We start from the raw sequence: 18,936 nt of genomic DNA on the forward strand, positions 1-18,936 counted from the left end.
GTTAGCTTTCCCCCAGTTGCTTCTCTCAGCCTAGCAACAGGGGTTGTGATAAAATGGGGAGCAACTCTCGTTGCATTGAGTTGCATTGAGCTCCTTGGAAGCAGGGTGGGATATAAACTGGGGGGGGGGATGAATTACTTCCAAGGCCTTGGTATCTTTCTTTCTTTCTTTCTTTCTTTCTTTCTTTCTTTCTTTCTTTCTTTCTACAATGCCTCATGGCGGTTGCTGTTCAAGCAATTCAGTCTTGCTGTCGCTAACCTTTTTAATCATTTATGGAAAGCAGGCCCTGCGTTTCTTTCTCCTTTTCATCTTCCCTTACACGTTTTGAAGGATATTTTTGAAATGAGATTGCCTACACTGAGGGGCTCTCCTGCAAGTGCCTGTCACCCTTTATCACTTTTAATATGTAGAAATTGCTCGGAGGAATTTCCATCCAGCCTTCTCACGGTCCATAGCATTGTTGGTATTATTGCAAACATCTGCTCAGAAGTAGGAGCTTTGATCTGGGACCGTTTGCTGAATTCATGCACGGCGAGGGACAAAGCTGAGTCGCTCACTTGGCCATGTGTGGCATGTTAGGAAAGTTGTGGTGTGTGCTGCCTAATTCCAGGTCTGCTAAAGTCAGTGGCTGCTTGTGAATGTCTGGATTGCAGCCTACGACTGCCATCCAAAGGACATTTGTTCTATTGAAATCAATGATGTTTAATTCCAGGTAAGTGCCTCCAGAGGCCACCTTGGTCATACCTGTGCATATCATTCATAGTGGTGCTACTGTGGCTTTGCAACATTTTTTCTTCTATATTTATTACAGTAATTTATATCCCACAGAAAACTACTCAAGGCAGGCCTCGATTTTAAAATATGTACCAAAAAAATGCAAATAAAACATTGTTAAATAAATTAAAATTACAGGAATTTAAAGACATTATGGAAGAGGTAGTATTTAGTTTTTTTTAAAGCACGTTGGAATAAAACTGTTGCTTTTGCAAGTTATTATACAGCAATGTAATCTTGATGCACGTGCCTCTTTTGCTCCTCACAAGGTCTTTGCAATACCACGCACTCAGGGTTTTTGTGCAGCGGCTGGATTGTTTTGCGAGCTGCAGTGCCATGCAGCAACTTTAAGCACTGCACCGACTGTTTGCCTTGTACTGCGTAAAAGCAAACACATAGTTAAGAGATCATTTGCTTGGGTAAACTTCAGTTATCACTGCAGCTTGTGGGGAAATAATGTCTAAAGTTTGGCTTCCTGTGGCTGCATCCTGTACCCACTTGCTGCATTGAACTCAATGGAAGTTACTTCCGAGAAGGCATGTATAGCATTGTGTAGGTTAGGAGAGTGTCCATTAGACCATAGAATCATAGAGTTGGAAGGGACCTTGAAGGCCATCTCATCCAACCTACTTCAATGCAGGAAAGTTTGGGGCTCAAACCCAGGACCCTGAGATTAAGAGTCTCATGCTCTACCAACCGAGGATAGGATTCCTCTCCCCTCCCAACTTATAGTTATTCCTTGATTGCTGTAGAATTACTTCTTTATTAAGGCCAGCCTACTAATAACACAAGGGATGTGGGTGGCGCTATGGGTTAAACCACAGAGCCTAGGACTTGCCGATCAGAACGCTGGCTGTTCGAATCCCCGTGACGGGGTGAGCTCCCGTTGCTCGGTCCCTGCTCCTGCCAACCTAGCAGTTCGAAAGCACGTCAAAGTGCAAGTAGATAAATAGGTACCGCTCCGGCGGGAAGGTAAAAGGCGTTTCTGTGCGCTGCTCGGGTTCGCCAGAAGTGGCTTAGTCATGCTGGCCACATGACCCGGAAGCTGTACGCCGGCTCCCTCGGCCAATAAAGCGAGATGAGCGCCGCAACCCCAGAGTCGGTCACGACTGGACCTAATGGTCAGGGGTCCCTCTACCTTTACTAATAACACAAATACAGGTCATCAATACAACTGATCACAGCAATATCCTTGAACGATATGCAGCTGATGTATTTGAGAGACACAGGGAGTGTTTATTTTCTAGCTCTCTTTAACTGTTCAGTTGCCGGTATTAACTGGTGCAGGGCTTCACGAGCTACACTAACGGATGGAAGTATCAACCTATTCTAGACCTACTTTCCCCTCTAAGCAACTCTGTGGAAGTTGAGCAGGTGATGTGCCTACACAAGAAGCCACCTGGAAACTCCTCAGCTCATGTCTTGAGGTTCATGATGGAAGAAAGATGGGATGTAAATTAAAGTGTCTGGAGCACTCGGCTGAGGAGAAGTAAGGCAGGGATGTGGGAGAAATGTGCTGTTTCTTTTTAACCCACTCCCCACATCACCTTCATGCTTTGTATGTGAACTCATGTCTCCCATTGTTCTACCATGGTGTGTTTGTGACTTGGAGCCTCATTTCTGAAGCATAATATTTGATTATGCTTTGCTGTTCATCACTGCTTTTCGCTGTGGATGCTATCCAAAGACAGTCATGTACATACTTGCTGCAGACATTCAGGGCACACACTGCTGAAAACTAGTTCCAGCTTTTCTTATGTAGCAGTTGCTGGTTAAAACTTGACACTCTCAGTTCATAGAATCATAAAATTGTAAAGTTGGAAGGGACCCTGAGGATCATCTAGTCCAGCCCCCTGCAGTGCAGGAATATGCAGCTGTCCCATATGGGAATCGAACCTGCAACCATGCTGTAACCAAGTGGGCCATCCAGAGGAATGTCAGTAAAATGCCCTAATCCAGATACGGAGATCTGTACATGGCGGTAGGCTTCTGTGTAATGCTTCCTGGAGTAGGAACTGCGTTGTGCATCGGGATGTGAGTGCTGTCTGTCAGAACAGCTTTTGTTACCAGTGGATACATTATCCTTGTCTTCGGACCAGGTGTAAACAACATTTTCCCGTGTATCTATAAGCTTGAAATGCATAGCTCTAGTTGATTGAACCGATTAAACTAATCAAAACTTCCTTGTTAGATATGCCAAGTCACCAAACTGGCTTTGTGGGTATGTATGTAACATATGCCCAGTTTCCACAGGGAAAGAAGCCAAAGTGACTTCGCCTTTCATGCATAATGGGAATGACTTATACGAATAGCAAAGCTCCCCCCCTCCCCTTGTTTGGCAAATAGGTGGGCACGCTCAGTGTCATCCAATCACCTGTGGCTGCTTTTCCTCCACCCCCTATGAGCAAGCAGCTCCACACCACCTCCCTGTTTCTACTTTTAAGGCAGATGTTTAAGTAAAATCCGTCTGAACCGTTTGCTGCCTACACTTACAGATACAGAAATCCATATAATCTGAGCATTATTGTTGGGTGAGTAAAGCTTGGGCTGAAAGTAAACCTGTATCGAAGTAGAAGCTTTGCAGCTTGGAAAACAATGGTTTGTTGGTAGGAATTAGCAGTTAAGCGTACAAACTATATTGAATGCATAAAAGAAAGATAGAAACGGGGTGTGGGGAGGAGGATTTTATTCCTCAGGGGGAAATGTCTGAAACTCTGATGGTGCTCTGCTTTCCTCAATAAACACCTTAAAGATTCCACTGCTGGAATTTTGCAAAGATACTTATGTGCAGCATAAATGAAAACTGACAAATAATTTTGAAAATGTTTTAGCATAATATAGCATCTGGGGCTGTCTTTTCTCCTGCTGTAGCTTAATGGGCAGCTGTTTTAGAGTGATAAGGCTGGAAGGTGCAGGGAGGAGAACGCTTTGCTCTGGGATTCCCAGTGTGGCACCTGAGGACACCAGGACAGCCTCTGGCACACACCCCACTCCCCTTGTACCTTCCAAGGCCTACTACTTCTCTCAATTTTGCATTTTAAAAATTGAGGGGGGTTGGGCTTTTATTTTGGGGGGTGGCCTGCTTTTTTGCCTGTGTCCCATTTGTTTTCAGTGTGTGTTTTGTCTGGCAGGATTCTGACAATCATCAGTTTTTATTCTGTGAAATGGGTACCAATGGCAGTTTCTTAGATTTCCTAATGCGTCTCCAGAGCCCAAAAGGCTGGGATCTCCAGGCTTAAGTTTCTAGAAACTTTTTTACAAGCTGCAACATGTGTGCCGTTGCTATCTTTCCTTCTTTTTCTTTTTTCTTTTTTCTTTTTTTAAAGTTAGAGGACAAGCCCTGGTGGCAAGTTTTTTACATGTCGGTATATCAGAAATGGCAATCGTATTATCAGCAGAATCTTGCAATAGCAATTGTATTTACCTGCAAAAGTATTGCCTTTCGAAAGCTGCAAAATGTGATACCCTTCCACACCTGCTGTGTTCAGAACAGATGTTCGAGTACCAGGCATCAGAAATAACTGAATATTTATTGTGACTGTTGTCGTACTTTCATAGGACAAGAGAGAAATGCAGCTGCAGCCCTATAAGAGATGGCAACTCTGCTATGAGCTAGGACTATCCTACTCTAGATAGCTGAATTAGCTAGAGCATGGTGTTGATAACACCAAGTTTGCAGGTTCAATCCCCACAAGGTTTTCAACCTTTTTGAGTCCACAGCTCCCTTGACCAACTACATTCTTTTTGTGGCGCCCCTGTGGGGCTTAGGAGCCCAGTTATGTCACCCCTTTCCTGCAGAGCTGGCAGCCCCTCACCCTTATTCAAACACCCTCCCTTGCGGACTGTTCCCTCAGCCTCCTCTCCCTTCTCCTTGGGAGTCCTCTGGGCAGCCGCTGCTGCTGCCCCTGATCTCTGAGCTGCCCTCCTGCCTCCTCGCACTGCCCCACATGGCCTGGGACTTGTCTGTCCATTCCCAACAACAAGGGCTGGTGGAGTGGCTGGCTGGGCTCCCTCGCCCGCTTGCTTGCTTACTCCAAGGCCACCTTAGCTCCTGGCAACCAGCACTCCCCTGGCCAGCCCAGAGTCACCATTCGCCTGGGGAGCCTGTAGCCAGGGCTGCTGCAACAGCTTTGCAATCCTTTGGGAGGCAGAGACGCAAGAGGGCATGGGGCAGGGAGAGGAAAAAGGGAGAGAGGCCAGTGTTGCCCACAGCACCCCTGACCATCATTCAAGGTGCCCCAGGGTGCCCCAGCACACTGGTTGAAAACCACTGCCATTTGGGATAGCTGCATATTCCTGCAATGCAGGGGTTGGACTTGATAATCCTCAGGGTCGCTTCCAACAAGTCTATGATTCTATGGTTGCAAGGGCTCTGTGTATTATGGAACATAAATTGGTTTTTTAAAAAACCTTTTTTATTCAAAATTAAAACAAAACATATTATCCAGAAACATATCATCCTTATTTCCCCCCTCCCTCCCCCCCACACCCCCACACCCCCACCCCCCGACTTCCCTCAGTTCCTGTCTTTGATTTCTCTAAGAATGCTTTTTTCTGCATGCTACACAGTTGTATAGATCCTCAAACTATTTAGCTGATTATTATCAATAAAAAGTTTGTGAATGTTTATTCAAAGCCAGCCAAGGAGTCCAGTTCGCTTTGTTGCATCTTCACATACTTTGTAAAGTACATCTTTAAAGTCACAGTTATCCTTGTCCCATAGCTTATATGTCCCGTAGTTTATACTTAACCTGGCAGAAGAGACACCTTGATCATGGAACATAAATTGAAGGACGTTAAAGGGTAGAGCTGGTTTGGTTTTTTTAGTTTAGATTGTGAAAGTTAGAGTAGAAACTCCTATCAAGATACATTAGCAGGGGTGGGAATGCATAGACTAGTGAGATTAAATTTATTGCAAGAGCAGAGGGAGCTCTCATGTGGCAGAGGCTAGTGGGTGTTGTGAGCTTTGTGTAATTTAGATTGGGTGCCTTTGGAACAGCAAAGTAAATGGTGCAATAAAACCTGTCCACAAAAAGCAGGAATAATTATCTGTTTAAATGAATGAGTAACTACTGACATCCTAATTTTTGTGCAATATGGTATACTTTGGAAAAGAGGTAACAACTTGGATGTTAAGTTGTTGGCATTTAGTAGTAGTACAAGAATGTGTTGAACAACATTTTCAGAGTATACCACAGACATATGCAATAGAATGATATTCGTCTATCATCAAACCAGTTCAATGGTTTTTAATTTCAGTTCATAATGCTTTGCAGCAGATGTGGTTTGCTAATATATATAAATTTACTGATAGCACTTACATATTATTTGGATGGCTTTCAAACCATAGAATATTAAAAAAAAATAAAAAAAAATCCTTCCAGTAGCACCTTAGAGACTAACTAAGTTTGTTATTTTGTTTCGACTTTGGCAGACCAACACGGCTACCTACCTGTAACATAGAATGTTAAAATACAATAATGATAACAGAATAAAAAGAGTAAACAGATAATGGATTAAAAATGGAATGTTGTTGCTTTTATATAAAAAATCAACAGAAAGTTAAATAGCATAGTGACCTAGACAGTATTACTGATATAAAATTCAGAGGATTCATGATTTCACAATTTAAAAGTTTGAATTGGTTTGGGGTTTTTTAAGTCTGTACCTGGTGCCTAAAATGAAAAAAAGTTTATTCTACACCTTGGGACAGGAGCATATTTTATTTTATTTTATTTTATTTTAATAATGTTTTTTATTGCTTTTTTTCCAAGGTCAGAGTACATCTTCAATAACACAGCAAAAGCGGTTTTACAGAAAGAAAGAAGAAATTAAATAAAAGAAAATTCACTTTTCAGAATCTTTTTTCATAATCAACTGGACTTCCCCACATCTTCCATCCCCTGCTTTCTTTACAATAAAACTAAACAGCAAATTGATACCTTGTTTCATGTGTTTTTGTACTTTCATCTAATTATATACTCTAAAATTTAAACTTTTCACGGTCATAACTTAATTTCCATCATTCTCATATTTCAATACTGAAGCATGTTTTTCCCAAAACTTAGCAAATTCTCAACATTCATATAACTTATAATGTTTTTGTAGATAGTCCTTAAATTTTTTCCAGTCCTCTTCCACTGCCTCTTCTCCCAGGTCCCGGATTCTGCCAGTCATTTCGGCTAGTTCCATGTAGTCCATCAGTTGCGTATGCCACTCTTCCAGCGTGGGTAGCTCCTGTGCCTTCCAATATTTGGCTATAAGGATTCTTGCTGCTGTGGTTGCATATAAAAAGAAAGTTCTATCTTTCTTTAACACTCTCTGGCCCACAATGCCCAGGAGGAAGGCCTCTGGTTTCTTATGAAAGGTATACTTAAATACCTTTTTCAACTCGTTATAAATCATTTCCCAAAAAGCCTTCACCCTCGGGCATGTCCACCAGAGGTGAAAGAATGTTCCTTCAGCCTCCTTACATTTCCAACATTTGTTATCAGACAGATGGTATATCTTTGCAAGTTTGACTGGGGTCATGTACCACCTGTACATCATTTTCATAATATTTTCTTTTAAGGCACTACATGCCGTAAATTTCATACCGGTGGTCCATAACCTTTCCCAGTCTTCAAACATAATGTTGTGCCCAATGTCTTGTGCCCATTTTATCATGGCTGATTTAACTGTCTCATCTTGAGTATTCCATTTAAGCAACAAGTTATACATTCTTGAAAGCACTTTCGTCTTAGGTTCAAGTAGTTCTGACTCTAATTTTGATTTTTCCACCTGGAAACCAATTTTTTAATCCTTTTTAAAAATCTCTAGAATTTGGGCATAGTGAAACCAGTCTCGCACCTTTCCTTTCAATTTTTCAAAACTCTGCAGCCTCCAAGTATCAGGGACAGGAGCATATTTTAGCAGCAATATGTGCAAAATGAATAAGTCTGTAGTCAGTGACTCTCTGCTGCAATGTCATGTCGGTGAGCATTGCTGTGCTATGCAGCTTTTTATCTGGTGGATGAAACTGTGTAATTTTCATGACATATAAACGGTGGGTGGCATCTGAACAAGTCATACATTGACTAGACCTATTGGAAATGGGACTTCTACCATCATTGATCTCATTGGATCTACTTTTGAGTTAGTCAGATGCCACTCTATGGCAAATTTGGAGGATTGCAAAATGCAGTAATCTCTCTCATTTTTCAGGCTCCTTCATCCAGAATGATAACTTGTGGACCAGCCTTCTCGTTCGCCCGGTGCCTCTTGCGGAGAAAAATCGTCACTGTGGACAGCCTTGAAGATAGCAAATTATGCCGCTGTTTATCCACCATGGACCTTATTGCCCTGGGAGTAGGAAGCACCCTCGGTGCTGGCGTTTACGTCCTCGCTGGAGAAGTTGCAAAAGCAAATTCCGGACCTAGCATTGTAGTTTCTTTCCTCATAGCAGCCTTGGCTTCCGTGATGGCAGGGCTTTGTTACGCAGAATTTGGTGCTCGTGTTCCAAAGACTGGCTCTGCCTATCTGTATACTTACGTCACTGTTGGCGAACTCTGGGCTTTTATCACAGGCTGGAATCTCATTTTGTCTTATGTCATAGGTGAGTTTGGAAGATCTCGGAGGCTCTTAAGAAAATGCCAACCACAACCTACTTGGCTTTTGTCTCCTGGCTGCTGTTCATAACTGGAGTAATATTTTGCTTTCATGCATAAATGTGCACAGAGAGAGAGGGAGAACACTTTTGGGGGGACATGCTCTCAATGTTCCTGACCTTTTGGTGGCTATGGCAGCAGTGTGAATGGGACAATATCCAGCAGCCAGCAATATGAGAAGGGGATAAAATTGCAATGCATTGAAATGATGAGAGGTGAATGGCATATGGGCTAGGAAAAAGGTTTTTCAAGCACAAGAATAGGGTGTGGATCCCTGTAGTGGTTATGGAAACCAAAGGAAATGAACAATACAGTGGTGCCCCGCAAGACGAACGCCTCGCAAGACGGAAAACCCGCTAGACGAAAGGGTTTTCCGTTTTGGAGGCGCTTCGCAAAATGAATTTCCCTATGGGCTTCCTTCGCAAGACGAAAGCCCATAGGGAAATCTCCGGGACAGCGGGGAAGTGCAGCGCGTCTTCCCCACTGTCCTCGGACCTCCTCCGAAGGCTGGCGGTGGGGCGGAAAGACCTTCTTCCCACGCCAGCCTTTGGATGGCTGTCCTGAAGACTTGCGGTGGGAGGAGGGTTTTTCCTCCCCACCGCCAACATTCAGAACAGGATTCTGAATGTTGGCGGTGGGAAGGAAAACCCTCCTCCCACAGCAAGTCTTCAGGACAGCCATCTGAAGGCTGGAGCGGGGAGAAGGTCTTTCCGCCCCACCGCCAGCCTGTGGAGCAGCCTTCTGAAGGCTGGCGCGGGGAGAAGGTCTTTCCGCCCCACCGCCAGCCTTCGGAGCAGCCTTCCGAAGGCTGCGCGGGGAGAAGATCTTTCCGCCCCACCGCCAGCCTTCGGAAGGCTGCTCCGAAGGCTGGCGGTGGGGCGGAAAGACCTTCTCCCCGCGCCAGCCTTCGGATGGCTGTCCTGAAGACTTGCGGTGGGAGGAGGGTTTTCCTTCCCACCGCCAACATTCAGAATGCTGTTCTGAATGTTGGCGGTGGGGAGGAAAAACCCTCCTCCCACCGCAAGCCCCGGGAACAGAGGAGAAGCGCTGCGCCCCTTCCCCTCTGTTCCCGTACCTGTCCTGAAGGCTTGCGGTGGGGAGAAAAGCCCTTCTCCGCACCGCCAGCCTGGCAAGCGGTTTCCATAGGAATGCATTAATTGCTTTTCAATGCATTCCTATGGGAAACCGTGCTTCGCAAGACGAAAAACTCGCAAGAAGAAAAACTTGCGGAACGAATTAATTTCGTCTTGCGAGGCACCACTGTAATCATATTAGTTATTCTCTTGGTGTATGTGACTAAATTAAATATACCACTACATTACGTGATGATTTGACTTTTCAGGCATTAATGAGCTCAGGGCAGTGTACGTTCTCACCTTCAGCATTTACCCTATAAAGTTGGTTGGGCTGATGTGACTTACCCATTGTCAACCTGTAAACAAAATTGCTAGTGGAGAATTGACCTCTGGCCTCCCATGTCCCACTCCAACACTTTTTCTACTATGCCACACTTGTGCACAAGCCACGTGTAGATTCCAGAGATAAAATTATGCTCTCTGAGAATCCCCAAATTGCTTTTGATGACATGCCTCTCTTGACAAAGAGGACAAAGCCCTTGATGTCACTGCAACCATCCAGCATATTTTCTAAATAGTGGTAGAGATAATTATTTAAATTTTTTTTTGCAAATAAATAATTTTTGCTAATATAATTCTTAGAACAAATACTTGGTTTCTCTTGTCTTCAACCGTTGTGTAAATAATGTTGGGTGTGTGGTGCAGCATTCATCTTCCTTTTGAAGACAGATCAGCAAGAGTTTCTCAGATTGTCATCGAACATGAGGCCCCCGTGCTTATTCCTGAAATTCTCACCACACAGAGCAATTAGAGTGATCCTGGGAATGTGCACGTATGGAAGAGGCAATTTCTGACTCTGTGTTAATGTGAATAACTGCTGGGAATTTTCAGCCAGGGCTAGGCAAACGCAGAGACCCATTTCTCAGTCACTGCCAGAAAGCAACAGCTGGGACTGGGGGACATGATTGGTTAGGCATTGCTTCCTCCACATGGCTGTATCCCTTGGGATGCTCTGCATGGAAAACGCTTCACAGTTCCACCCAGTTGGTTGCTGTAAATGTTAAATAAATTAACTGTGCTGTCAGTTGGTACAATGTTGTTGCTAGAAATAACAATACAATGCATTGCAACAACAGGGCACCCTTGAAATACAGTCATAGCATGTAGAAAAATGAACTCGCGCTGTAGCAAAAAAAAAAAAAAGGAAGCACTAAATAGACTGAAAATGCACATTTCCTTGTGAAGTGTGTATTCTAAGAAGAACGTAGAGTTTTTGACAAGATTTCCAGAAAATGGGGTGAGGCCAATGCTATTTCCACTCAAAGTAGATCCACTGAACTTACTGGAAATAGCTGACTTAAGTTCATTAATTTCAGCGTGTCAACTTTGAGTAGAATTAGCACTGGGTACAACTTACTATCTCATTTCATTGCTTCATCAAAACCAACTTAGAAATGAGGGATTTCTCATGGTAGCAGCTGAAAATAACCTTCTGGCCTGTATCTGGTCTCTTCCAAAAAACTGTATTATCCGATGTGAGTCATCTGCAGTTTCCCGAATGGGGATTTATTGTTTCCAAAATAGAAATTTATTCCCAACATTAGGAAGGGGCGCAAGGCTGCAACATAACACGAAACCACATCCAGAATAGAGAAGAGCACAGATATGGGCCTCAATAGCCCAATATGTCTCAATAACAGCGAAAGATTCCACAACATTAAATATATAATAATGCCTAGTAAATATATGTAGGTTTTGTCTTTTACAGTTCTAATAATTGCATTTTGATGTCAATTTGTTCCATTTCATTAAGGTACATCAAGTGTAGCAAGAGCGTGGAGTGGTACCTTTGATGAACTCCTTGGGAAACAAATTGGTTACTTTTTCAGGACCTACTTCAGAATGAATTATTCAGGTCTAGCAGAGTACCCAGATTTTTTTGCTGTCTGCCTTATATTGCTCCTAGCAGGTAAAAAAATATATATATACTTAATATTCATTTTTCTTATCGTAATTTTGCTAAGGGGAAAATTCTGCCCAGAGGGCAGGGTATGTTTAGCCTCAAGCATGACATATCTGCAAGTTTAGGAATCCTATCAACCTGTGGGCCCAAAAATTTGGTTCTAGTTTTTATTCTGTCACTTTTGTTTCCTTTTGAACAATATCTTCATACCTCAGTTTAGGATATCCTAATTTCAAGTGGAGATCACACATGCATATCATTGCAATTCTAGATTATAATTTCTTTAACTATTTGTGGAAATGTTTGTGTGTATACTGGATATATGTATCATACAAGGGTATAAACTTTAGGAAATTAAAATGAAAATTCTAATCCAGTGCAGCCCATTTTTGGAGAAATGTTTATTTTAAACATATTAATTACTGGATTAATCTGCTCCAGTAAAAGTTAGCAAGAGTAGTTAGATAACTTTGTTCTTCATATCATTTATATTTGTAATAATAATAATATAATAATAGTTGTTGTTGTTTTATTTATACCCCACCCATCTGGATGGGTTTCCCCAGCCACTCTGAGCAATTTACAGCATATCTAAAAGCATAATAAAAACATCAAACAGGGCTGCCTTCAAATGTCTTCTAAAAAATAATATTAATTGTATTGCTTTTGGTCAGAAAAATAGACTTAATGTTAGAGATATAAGTTTGAGCTCTCGACTATTGCCTCTTCTTCTCAAGCCAGGGCTGGTCCACACATTCACTAGTCTAGCAATCTCATATGCATAATGAGTAAGAAGCTTATGCCCATGTTGCCTGTTGCATGTACAATGCAATGCCCTTCACGGGTATATGCATATGTACAATTCCAACAATCTCCCTAGCTCAAAGGCCATGTGGAATTAAAAAAGAATCATCATCATGTAGAGTTGTGTTGTGCTTGTGCTGGTTGATATAAGGCCATTTGCTTCTGACCTGTGAAAGGGATTTCTAGGTGGAGCTTATCTCCTATTCTGAAGTCATGTTTACATCCCCAGAAAAAAATATGGACTTGAATGCTTTCTGTGTGTACAGAATTTCCAGCTTGGTGAGTCTGTGAACCAGCCTTATGAGATAGCTCATGTAAACAAAACATTGTCAAATTGTAATAAGCATAATATTAGAAATGCTAACATGTAGACCTTAATTATGTTACTTAATTTTAAAAATATTGTTTTATAGGCCTATTATCATTTGGAGTCAAAGAATCTGCATGGGTGAATAAAATCTTCACTGCTGTTAACATCTTGGTCCTCCTCTTCGTGATGACTTCTGGTTTTGTGAAAGGCGATCTTCATAACTGGAGGAAAACAGAAGAATTTCTTATAAACTACACAGTATACATAGAGTAATACAGGGTTTTTTTGTTTGCTTTACTGCTTTGGTTGCTTAGAATGGAGACTTTGGAGCATAATGATCTATAAACTATGTGATGGGATTTAATAATGTTTTAATAAAAATAAATGTAACATTTTAGATTTGATGCCCAACTAACAGTTGAATCATCAACTGAGAATGAGGAAAGCATTTTATTTTATTTTTGGCCAGAGGTGAGACATTTTCAATGACACGTTTTGGTTGTAATATCCTGGCTTGATCCAAAGCTGGAAACCATAATTTCCAGCTTTCAGTGAAAAAGGAAAGCTGTAAATTACAGGCTTCCTGATTTAATCACCTCAAAAGGGAAAACGGAAAAGCAAAACAGCTGCTTATACAGGGTTTGTGCATTTCTCATCTTATTAGACCAACATCATCATCCAAGCTAGTTCATTATGGTCCTCATAGGCAGTTCATTTTTCATGCAGTAATACTGCTAAATACCACATCTGTACGTGGGGAAACCTGTCACAGAGCTGCAAAATCCCTCTGATAGCAATAAGTAGATAAAAGTGAGTTTAAACATCCTGACATTTTCAGTGCTTAAGTCCAAACCTGCAATTTCAGTGTGCATTGGGCTTTGAACCCTGCACTGTTTCCATGCTCAGCTGATATCTTTCTGTGCTACGTATGGGAACAGCCATGGCATCGAGACTTTAAATGTGCTTGGGGGGCGGTTCTGACACTTCAGGACAAAGGGTAAAAAAGCAAAGAATAAAAAGCACCTGTGCACAATTAACTTTTGATTTATGTGTGTGAATGTTGAGAGCCACTGTTGTGCACCCAACCACTCAAGTTATGATGTGGGGTTTGTAAGTCGATGCCTACACAGGATGCGACGTAATTATTATTATTTGTTTGTTTGTTTTAGAAACCTGTCATCTTCTGAAAATGTGACAAGTGCATTTGGAGTTGGTGGCTTCATGCCATATGGCTTTACAGGAACACTGGCTGGTGCGGCAACCTGCTTTTATGCTTTTATAGGATTTGATTGCATCGCAACAACTGGTAAGCTGCCTTTTAAAAAAAGGGTCATGCAGTTGAGGTTGTGATTTACATGTGCTGGAGCTGTAGTGTAAAACCACTGTGTTCCTATAGCATGATCCTATACATTTTAGAGAAAGATCTGCAGACGCAATGCTAAGAGTGCATGCTTTGCATTCAAAAGGATCTTGGTTCTCAGGGTTGCCATATTTCAAAAAGTGACATGTGTTGCCATACGTCCAGATTTTCCAGGACATTTTGACAATTTCCACCCAGAAATTGCTTCCACTGCTTCCGAATGCAGCATTCCAGATATGCCTGGGGAATTCTGGACTATGGCAACCCTATTGGTCCTTCACTTGATGGCGTTTCCAGTTAAAAGGATTTCCAGTAGCAGGGCTGAAAGAGACCTTTGCTTGAGTCTGTAGGCAGTTCGCTAAGCTTTTTGGACCTGTGGGCACTTTTGCAAACTGTACACACAGAGATGCGCAGTCACACTGCAGCCTATTCCACTGGCTACAACAGAATGCTTCTTTCAAGCCTGATTTTCAGCAGGGGGAAGGTGGATGTAACCCTGTAACCATTGTGGAGGGTCTCTGTGGGTGCATGTGTGCCCACAGGCACTACGTTGGCAGCCTCTGTTATTACTCCAGGTAAGCATGCATAGGAGTTGCAGAGCAGAAGCCACCAAACACTCTGATGCAATCTTTGTTCATTTCTCTCTTGGCCTGAAAATCTTACCAACTCTGCCCCATTCATTCTGGATCACAAACAGAATGGCAAGATCTGTTTCTTGCCGCACTTTAAAATCCATTCAGCATGATAATGTGTAATTGACATAAATTACATAGGCCAAAAGAGAGACATCTTGTCCTCCTTTTTAATTTGTTGCATGTACTAAAAAGGCGTTAAATTGGTTTTAAGAACCGTGTTATCTGTCTCTCCAAGGTATCTATATTAAGTTCTACTTTGTGACTTCATGCTCAGTCACCCCTAATAATTTGAAATATCATGCGTAGGCTCAGTACACTGAGAACCTCTAAAACCTGCTTTATCAGCCAGAGGTAGCATACAGTGTTTCTATGGTAGCTTTTTTTCACTCCTACATTACACCATTTGCTCCCTCACTTGGCTTAGAGAATTCACAAGTTTCTATCAAAGAGCTATGTTTTCATTTGCTCTTCCTCACTCCCTGTATCATCCATCCAGGTTGGTTGGTTTGTTTTTGGCCTGTAGCAATTTTTTGAACTTTCATTGCAATCACAGGCCAGACCTATCAGACAAAGCACTTTTATCTTACCTGGTTTGAAGGTGTTATTGGTGACCCTGTAGTAGTGCCTCTGTGCTTTGCTTAAAGGTAAAGGGACCCCTGACCATTAGGTCCAGTCGTGACCGACTCTGGGGTTGTGGCGCTCATCTCGCTTTATTGGCCGAGGGAGCCGGCGTACAGCTTCTGGGTCATGTGGCCAACATGACTAAGCCGCTTCTGGCGAACCAGAGCAGCGCACAGAAACGCTGTTTACCTTCCTGCTGGAGCGGTATCTATTTATCTACTTGCACTTTGACGTGCTTTTGAACTGCTAGGTTGGCAGGAGCTGGGACCGAGCAACAGGAGCTCACCCCATCGCGGGGATTCGAACCGCCGACCTTCTGATAGCAAGTCCTAGGCTCCGTGGTTTAACCCACAGCGCCACCCACGTCCCACGTGCTTTGCTTACCTGCCTACTATCCCATTTCCACTACCTGTTTGACGACACCACCCATTTCTCTCTCTCTCAGCACAATAGCAGTTATTTCTGAATCAGCATATGTAGTACTGTGCTGCTGTGTTATATAAATTGGTGTATTTTAAAATCTTTCCCCCAGGCCAATAATACTTGTTTTTATCTTCACAAATCACACAGAATTCAATTTAGACCAATAACATGATCCCATCTGGAGTCTCTGTATTTTTCAGTATTCCTGCTAGATAAAAAGTAAAGTCTTTTGTATAAAAAATAAATCTCATGGATGCACTTTGCCCAACTGGACACACAATCTCACTGTTTGCCATCTTCCGTACTCTTATTCACACTAAGAATAAAATGTCGTTTTTCTCCATAGGGGAAGAAGTCAAGAATCCCCAGAAAGCCATACCTATTGGGATTGTAACTTCCTTGCTTGTCTGCTTCTTGGCCTACTTTGGTGTTTCAGCTGCTTTAACTCTGATGATGCCGTACTATTTAATTGATGAGAAAAGTCCTCTCCCTGTAGCCTTTGAGTATGTCGGATGGGGCCCAGCGAAATATGTTGTAGCAGTGGGATCTCTGTGTGCTTTATCGACAAGGTAAAAATAAGGAAAACCTAAGTCATTGCCAGGAAATGGAGCTATTTTTAAAAGTTTTGATTTATTAGGTTTGCTAAACAGAGATATTTAGAATAATTATGTAGTTTGTTACGGCTCAAATGTAGCTCAGCTGTGTAAGTCAACTATTTAAGTTCTTCTTTTGTGAACTTTTTCCTTGTGAAAGGAAAAATTACGTTCATAAGTTCATCTCTTTCTACCTGTGCTAATTTATTGACTATCATATTTGTTGAATATTGTTAAGAATGCACTGGAGTGATATTAAAATACATGTAGTAGTGTGGGTAATGAAAGTATATTTAAGTACTTTTTCCAGGCTCGGGTTCTTGTTTTTTGTTTTTAAAAAGCATATATTGAAAATGCACGTTTTAACATAATTTTGGTGTCAAATCAGGGGGAGTGTAATTTTACAGAAACCTTATGCTCAAATTTGTCCGAACTATCCAAAATCCATCATGAAAGTGTCTGCATTTCTAAATATAAGCATGTACTAAAGAAGCTGCATCTAATTTGGGCTTCATAAATCACTTACACTGGCTGCGTTTCCACTTGAAGTGACTTTACCATAGGTTGGAAAAGACCCCCACGATTATTAGGAACACCTTTCCTGTCCTACTCATTACGAAGTAAATGTGGCTTAATTGCAAATTGCTCAAGCAAGCATTTAGTGCAGGGATTCAGTGTTTCTAAAACTTATCAGGGCTGTACAAGCTTCCTAACATTTGCATATGCTTATTTTATTAACAGTGCCAAGGCTGCTTAGCTGATATGGCATTTAAAATCATACAGTTTAGCATACACAGTGACCTGTTTAGCATCCTGCAGCGAATTAAGTAAGATGTCACGTTTACTTCACTTTTGTCAAATGCAGACATATGACTCCTAGTCGCCTGATCATGTCCCGGTGCCTCCATATGGGCTTGTTGCAGCAGGGACACTGCATACAAGCTGACTGGGATTAATGTTTACAAGAGAGCAGACAGGACCACAGACCTTGGGCCACCTTGTAAAAGACCCATAAGATATATGGGAATCTGGCAATGTGCAGATTCTGGAGCAGACCCCAATCCAGTCCAAGTCCAGGAGGATTGGATCACTGGGTCTGTCAGATTGTTTCCTGGATCCTATTTGGCATGAGGGTTCCGTTAGAACACAGATTGGGCAGAGGTACTTAACAAGAATGAAGTTTTAGCCTTAAATGACTTAATACACGATATAATGGGTTTGGGGCATTTTTAAAAAGTGTTTTCTGATATTGCCTGTTTCAATCCTGCTGCCTGGTGCAATCATTCAAGGTGCTGGTGACGCTTAATTGCATTGCAAGTATTACTACATGTTTTCTACTGGTATACCGTTTTGGGGAAAAACTGCAGTGAAGGCTCAAGTTTCTTCAGTTTTGAGTATTTTACTCCAACTGTTACAGGCATTCTAAAAATCATAAATAAAACAAATCACATGATCACAAGTGACTAATGGTGTAATACATAGCATTAAGATAGTAATAATTAAATTGATAGATTTTTCAGTCAATTAAAAAAAAGTAAACCACAAGAGTTACCATTACAATTCACCAGGTTAATCTAACATTTTGGGGCCTTCCTCTGCAAACCTGGAGGTTTTGTGTCAGCAGCTTATCTTTGAAATATGGGTAGGAATATTACCGTAATTCTGCCTTAATCATTGGCATAGGACAGATCACTTAATTAGGTTTGAAACAAACCTCTCTTCAGAAGATATAGGAAATAACGACACAAGAATTTTACTGTGAGGACCTTGGAAAGCCCAAGTAGAAAAGTGTAGTTGAGGTTCCACCCATCCAAATATTGTGAGGAAATCTTCGTGGCTGTGACAGATGCAGCGTGATCTCTGTGGTGAAGAAGGTGAGGGTGCTGCTCCATACAGAGAAATACATTCTGTGATCCCTGAAAGTGTATGAAATAGACCATAAAGGCTGCAAAGTACTCTGTGCATTAAAAAAAGAACCCTGCACACAATATATAAAAATTAACTGAATGGTTGAAGAAACTTGTGTCTTAACTGCAGTGTGTCTCATGTACAATTTATCTCCATCCCATCCCACGTTCCTGGTATCGTATGCTGTTAATTGGCCTTGTTTCTTTTTTGCTCTAATGCATTGCATGACTTTGTGTTGGCCATGTTGCATGTTCTTTTGCTTTTTATCCAGTCTCCTTGGATCCATTTTCCCAATGCCACGTGTAATCTATGCTATGGCGGAGGATGGGTTGCTTTTCAAATGTCTAGCTCGTATCAATCCCAAAACGAAGACTCCTCTTGTTGCTACTTTGTCATCAGGTGCTGTAGCAGGTGAGGCTCTAAGCGAATTTATTATCAGGAAAAGGGACATCTTCACCCATGATCAAATGTAGATTCAGAAGCAGTTGCAGCTCAAGTGATAAAATGTGAATCTCAAGAGTTCAACTATTAAACCTTTGGTATTTGTCTCAAGCCTCGTTTTGGGTTATTGGAAGTGCATTTTACACATACAGTTTCCCTTTCCCCTATATCTGTGTTTCGGATTGTCTGTTAGTGCATAATATTCTTACTGTGGCATCTGAACAATTAAATTTTTTTGTTCTAGTCTTCTGGGCTCTATGTTCCCTTTGCCCCGCATTCTGTTTGCCATGGCACGAGATGGTTTACTCTTTAGGTTTCTTGCCAAAGTGAGCAAGAGGCAGTCGCCAGTTGCTGCCACAATGACCGCAGGGCTCATCTCCGG

The 18,936-nt window shown here is 41.9% G+C and overlaps 1 protein-coding gene across 5 annotated transcripts in view; it reads left to right on the forward strand.

The window, feature by feature from the left end:
• SLC7A2 (solute carrier family 7 member 2) overlaps nt 1–18,936 on the forward strand; it is a 51,434-nt gene that overhangs the window by 21,674 nt on the left and 10,824 nt on the right. For 3 of the 5 annotated variants that reach the window (XM_082238161.1, XM_082238165.1, XM_082238163.1), the window contains exons 2-7: nt 7,978–8,368; nt 11,310–11,465; nt 12,677–12,842; nt 13,743–13,879; nt 15,959–16,181; nt 18,385–18,524. In XM_082238161.1, coding sequence (XP_082094287.1) covers nt 7,993–8,368; nt 11,310–11,465; nt 12,677–12,842; nt 13,743–13,879; nt 15,959–16,181; nt 18,385–18,524 — 1,198 coding nt within the window. In that variant the 5' untranslated portion in view covers nt 7,978–7,992. Of the gene's footprint in view, nt 1–3,161; nt 3,306–7,977; nt 8,369–11,309; nt 11,466–12,676; nt 12,843–13,742; nt 13,880–15,958; nt 16,182–18,384; nt 18,525–18,798; nt 18,936 lie in introns of those variants that run through there. The other 2 variants (XM_082238162.1, XM_082238164.1) reach the window with 2 other exon arrangements.

This window comes from Podarcis vaucheri (assembly GCF_965113315.1).
Source record: "Podarcis vaucheri genome assembly, chromosome: 9".
In the NCBI taxonomy this organism is placed as follows: domain Eukaryota; kingdom Metazoa; phylum Chordata; class Lepidosauria; order Squamata; family Lacertidae; genus Podarcis; species Podarcis vaucheri.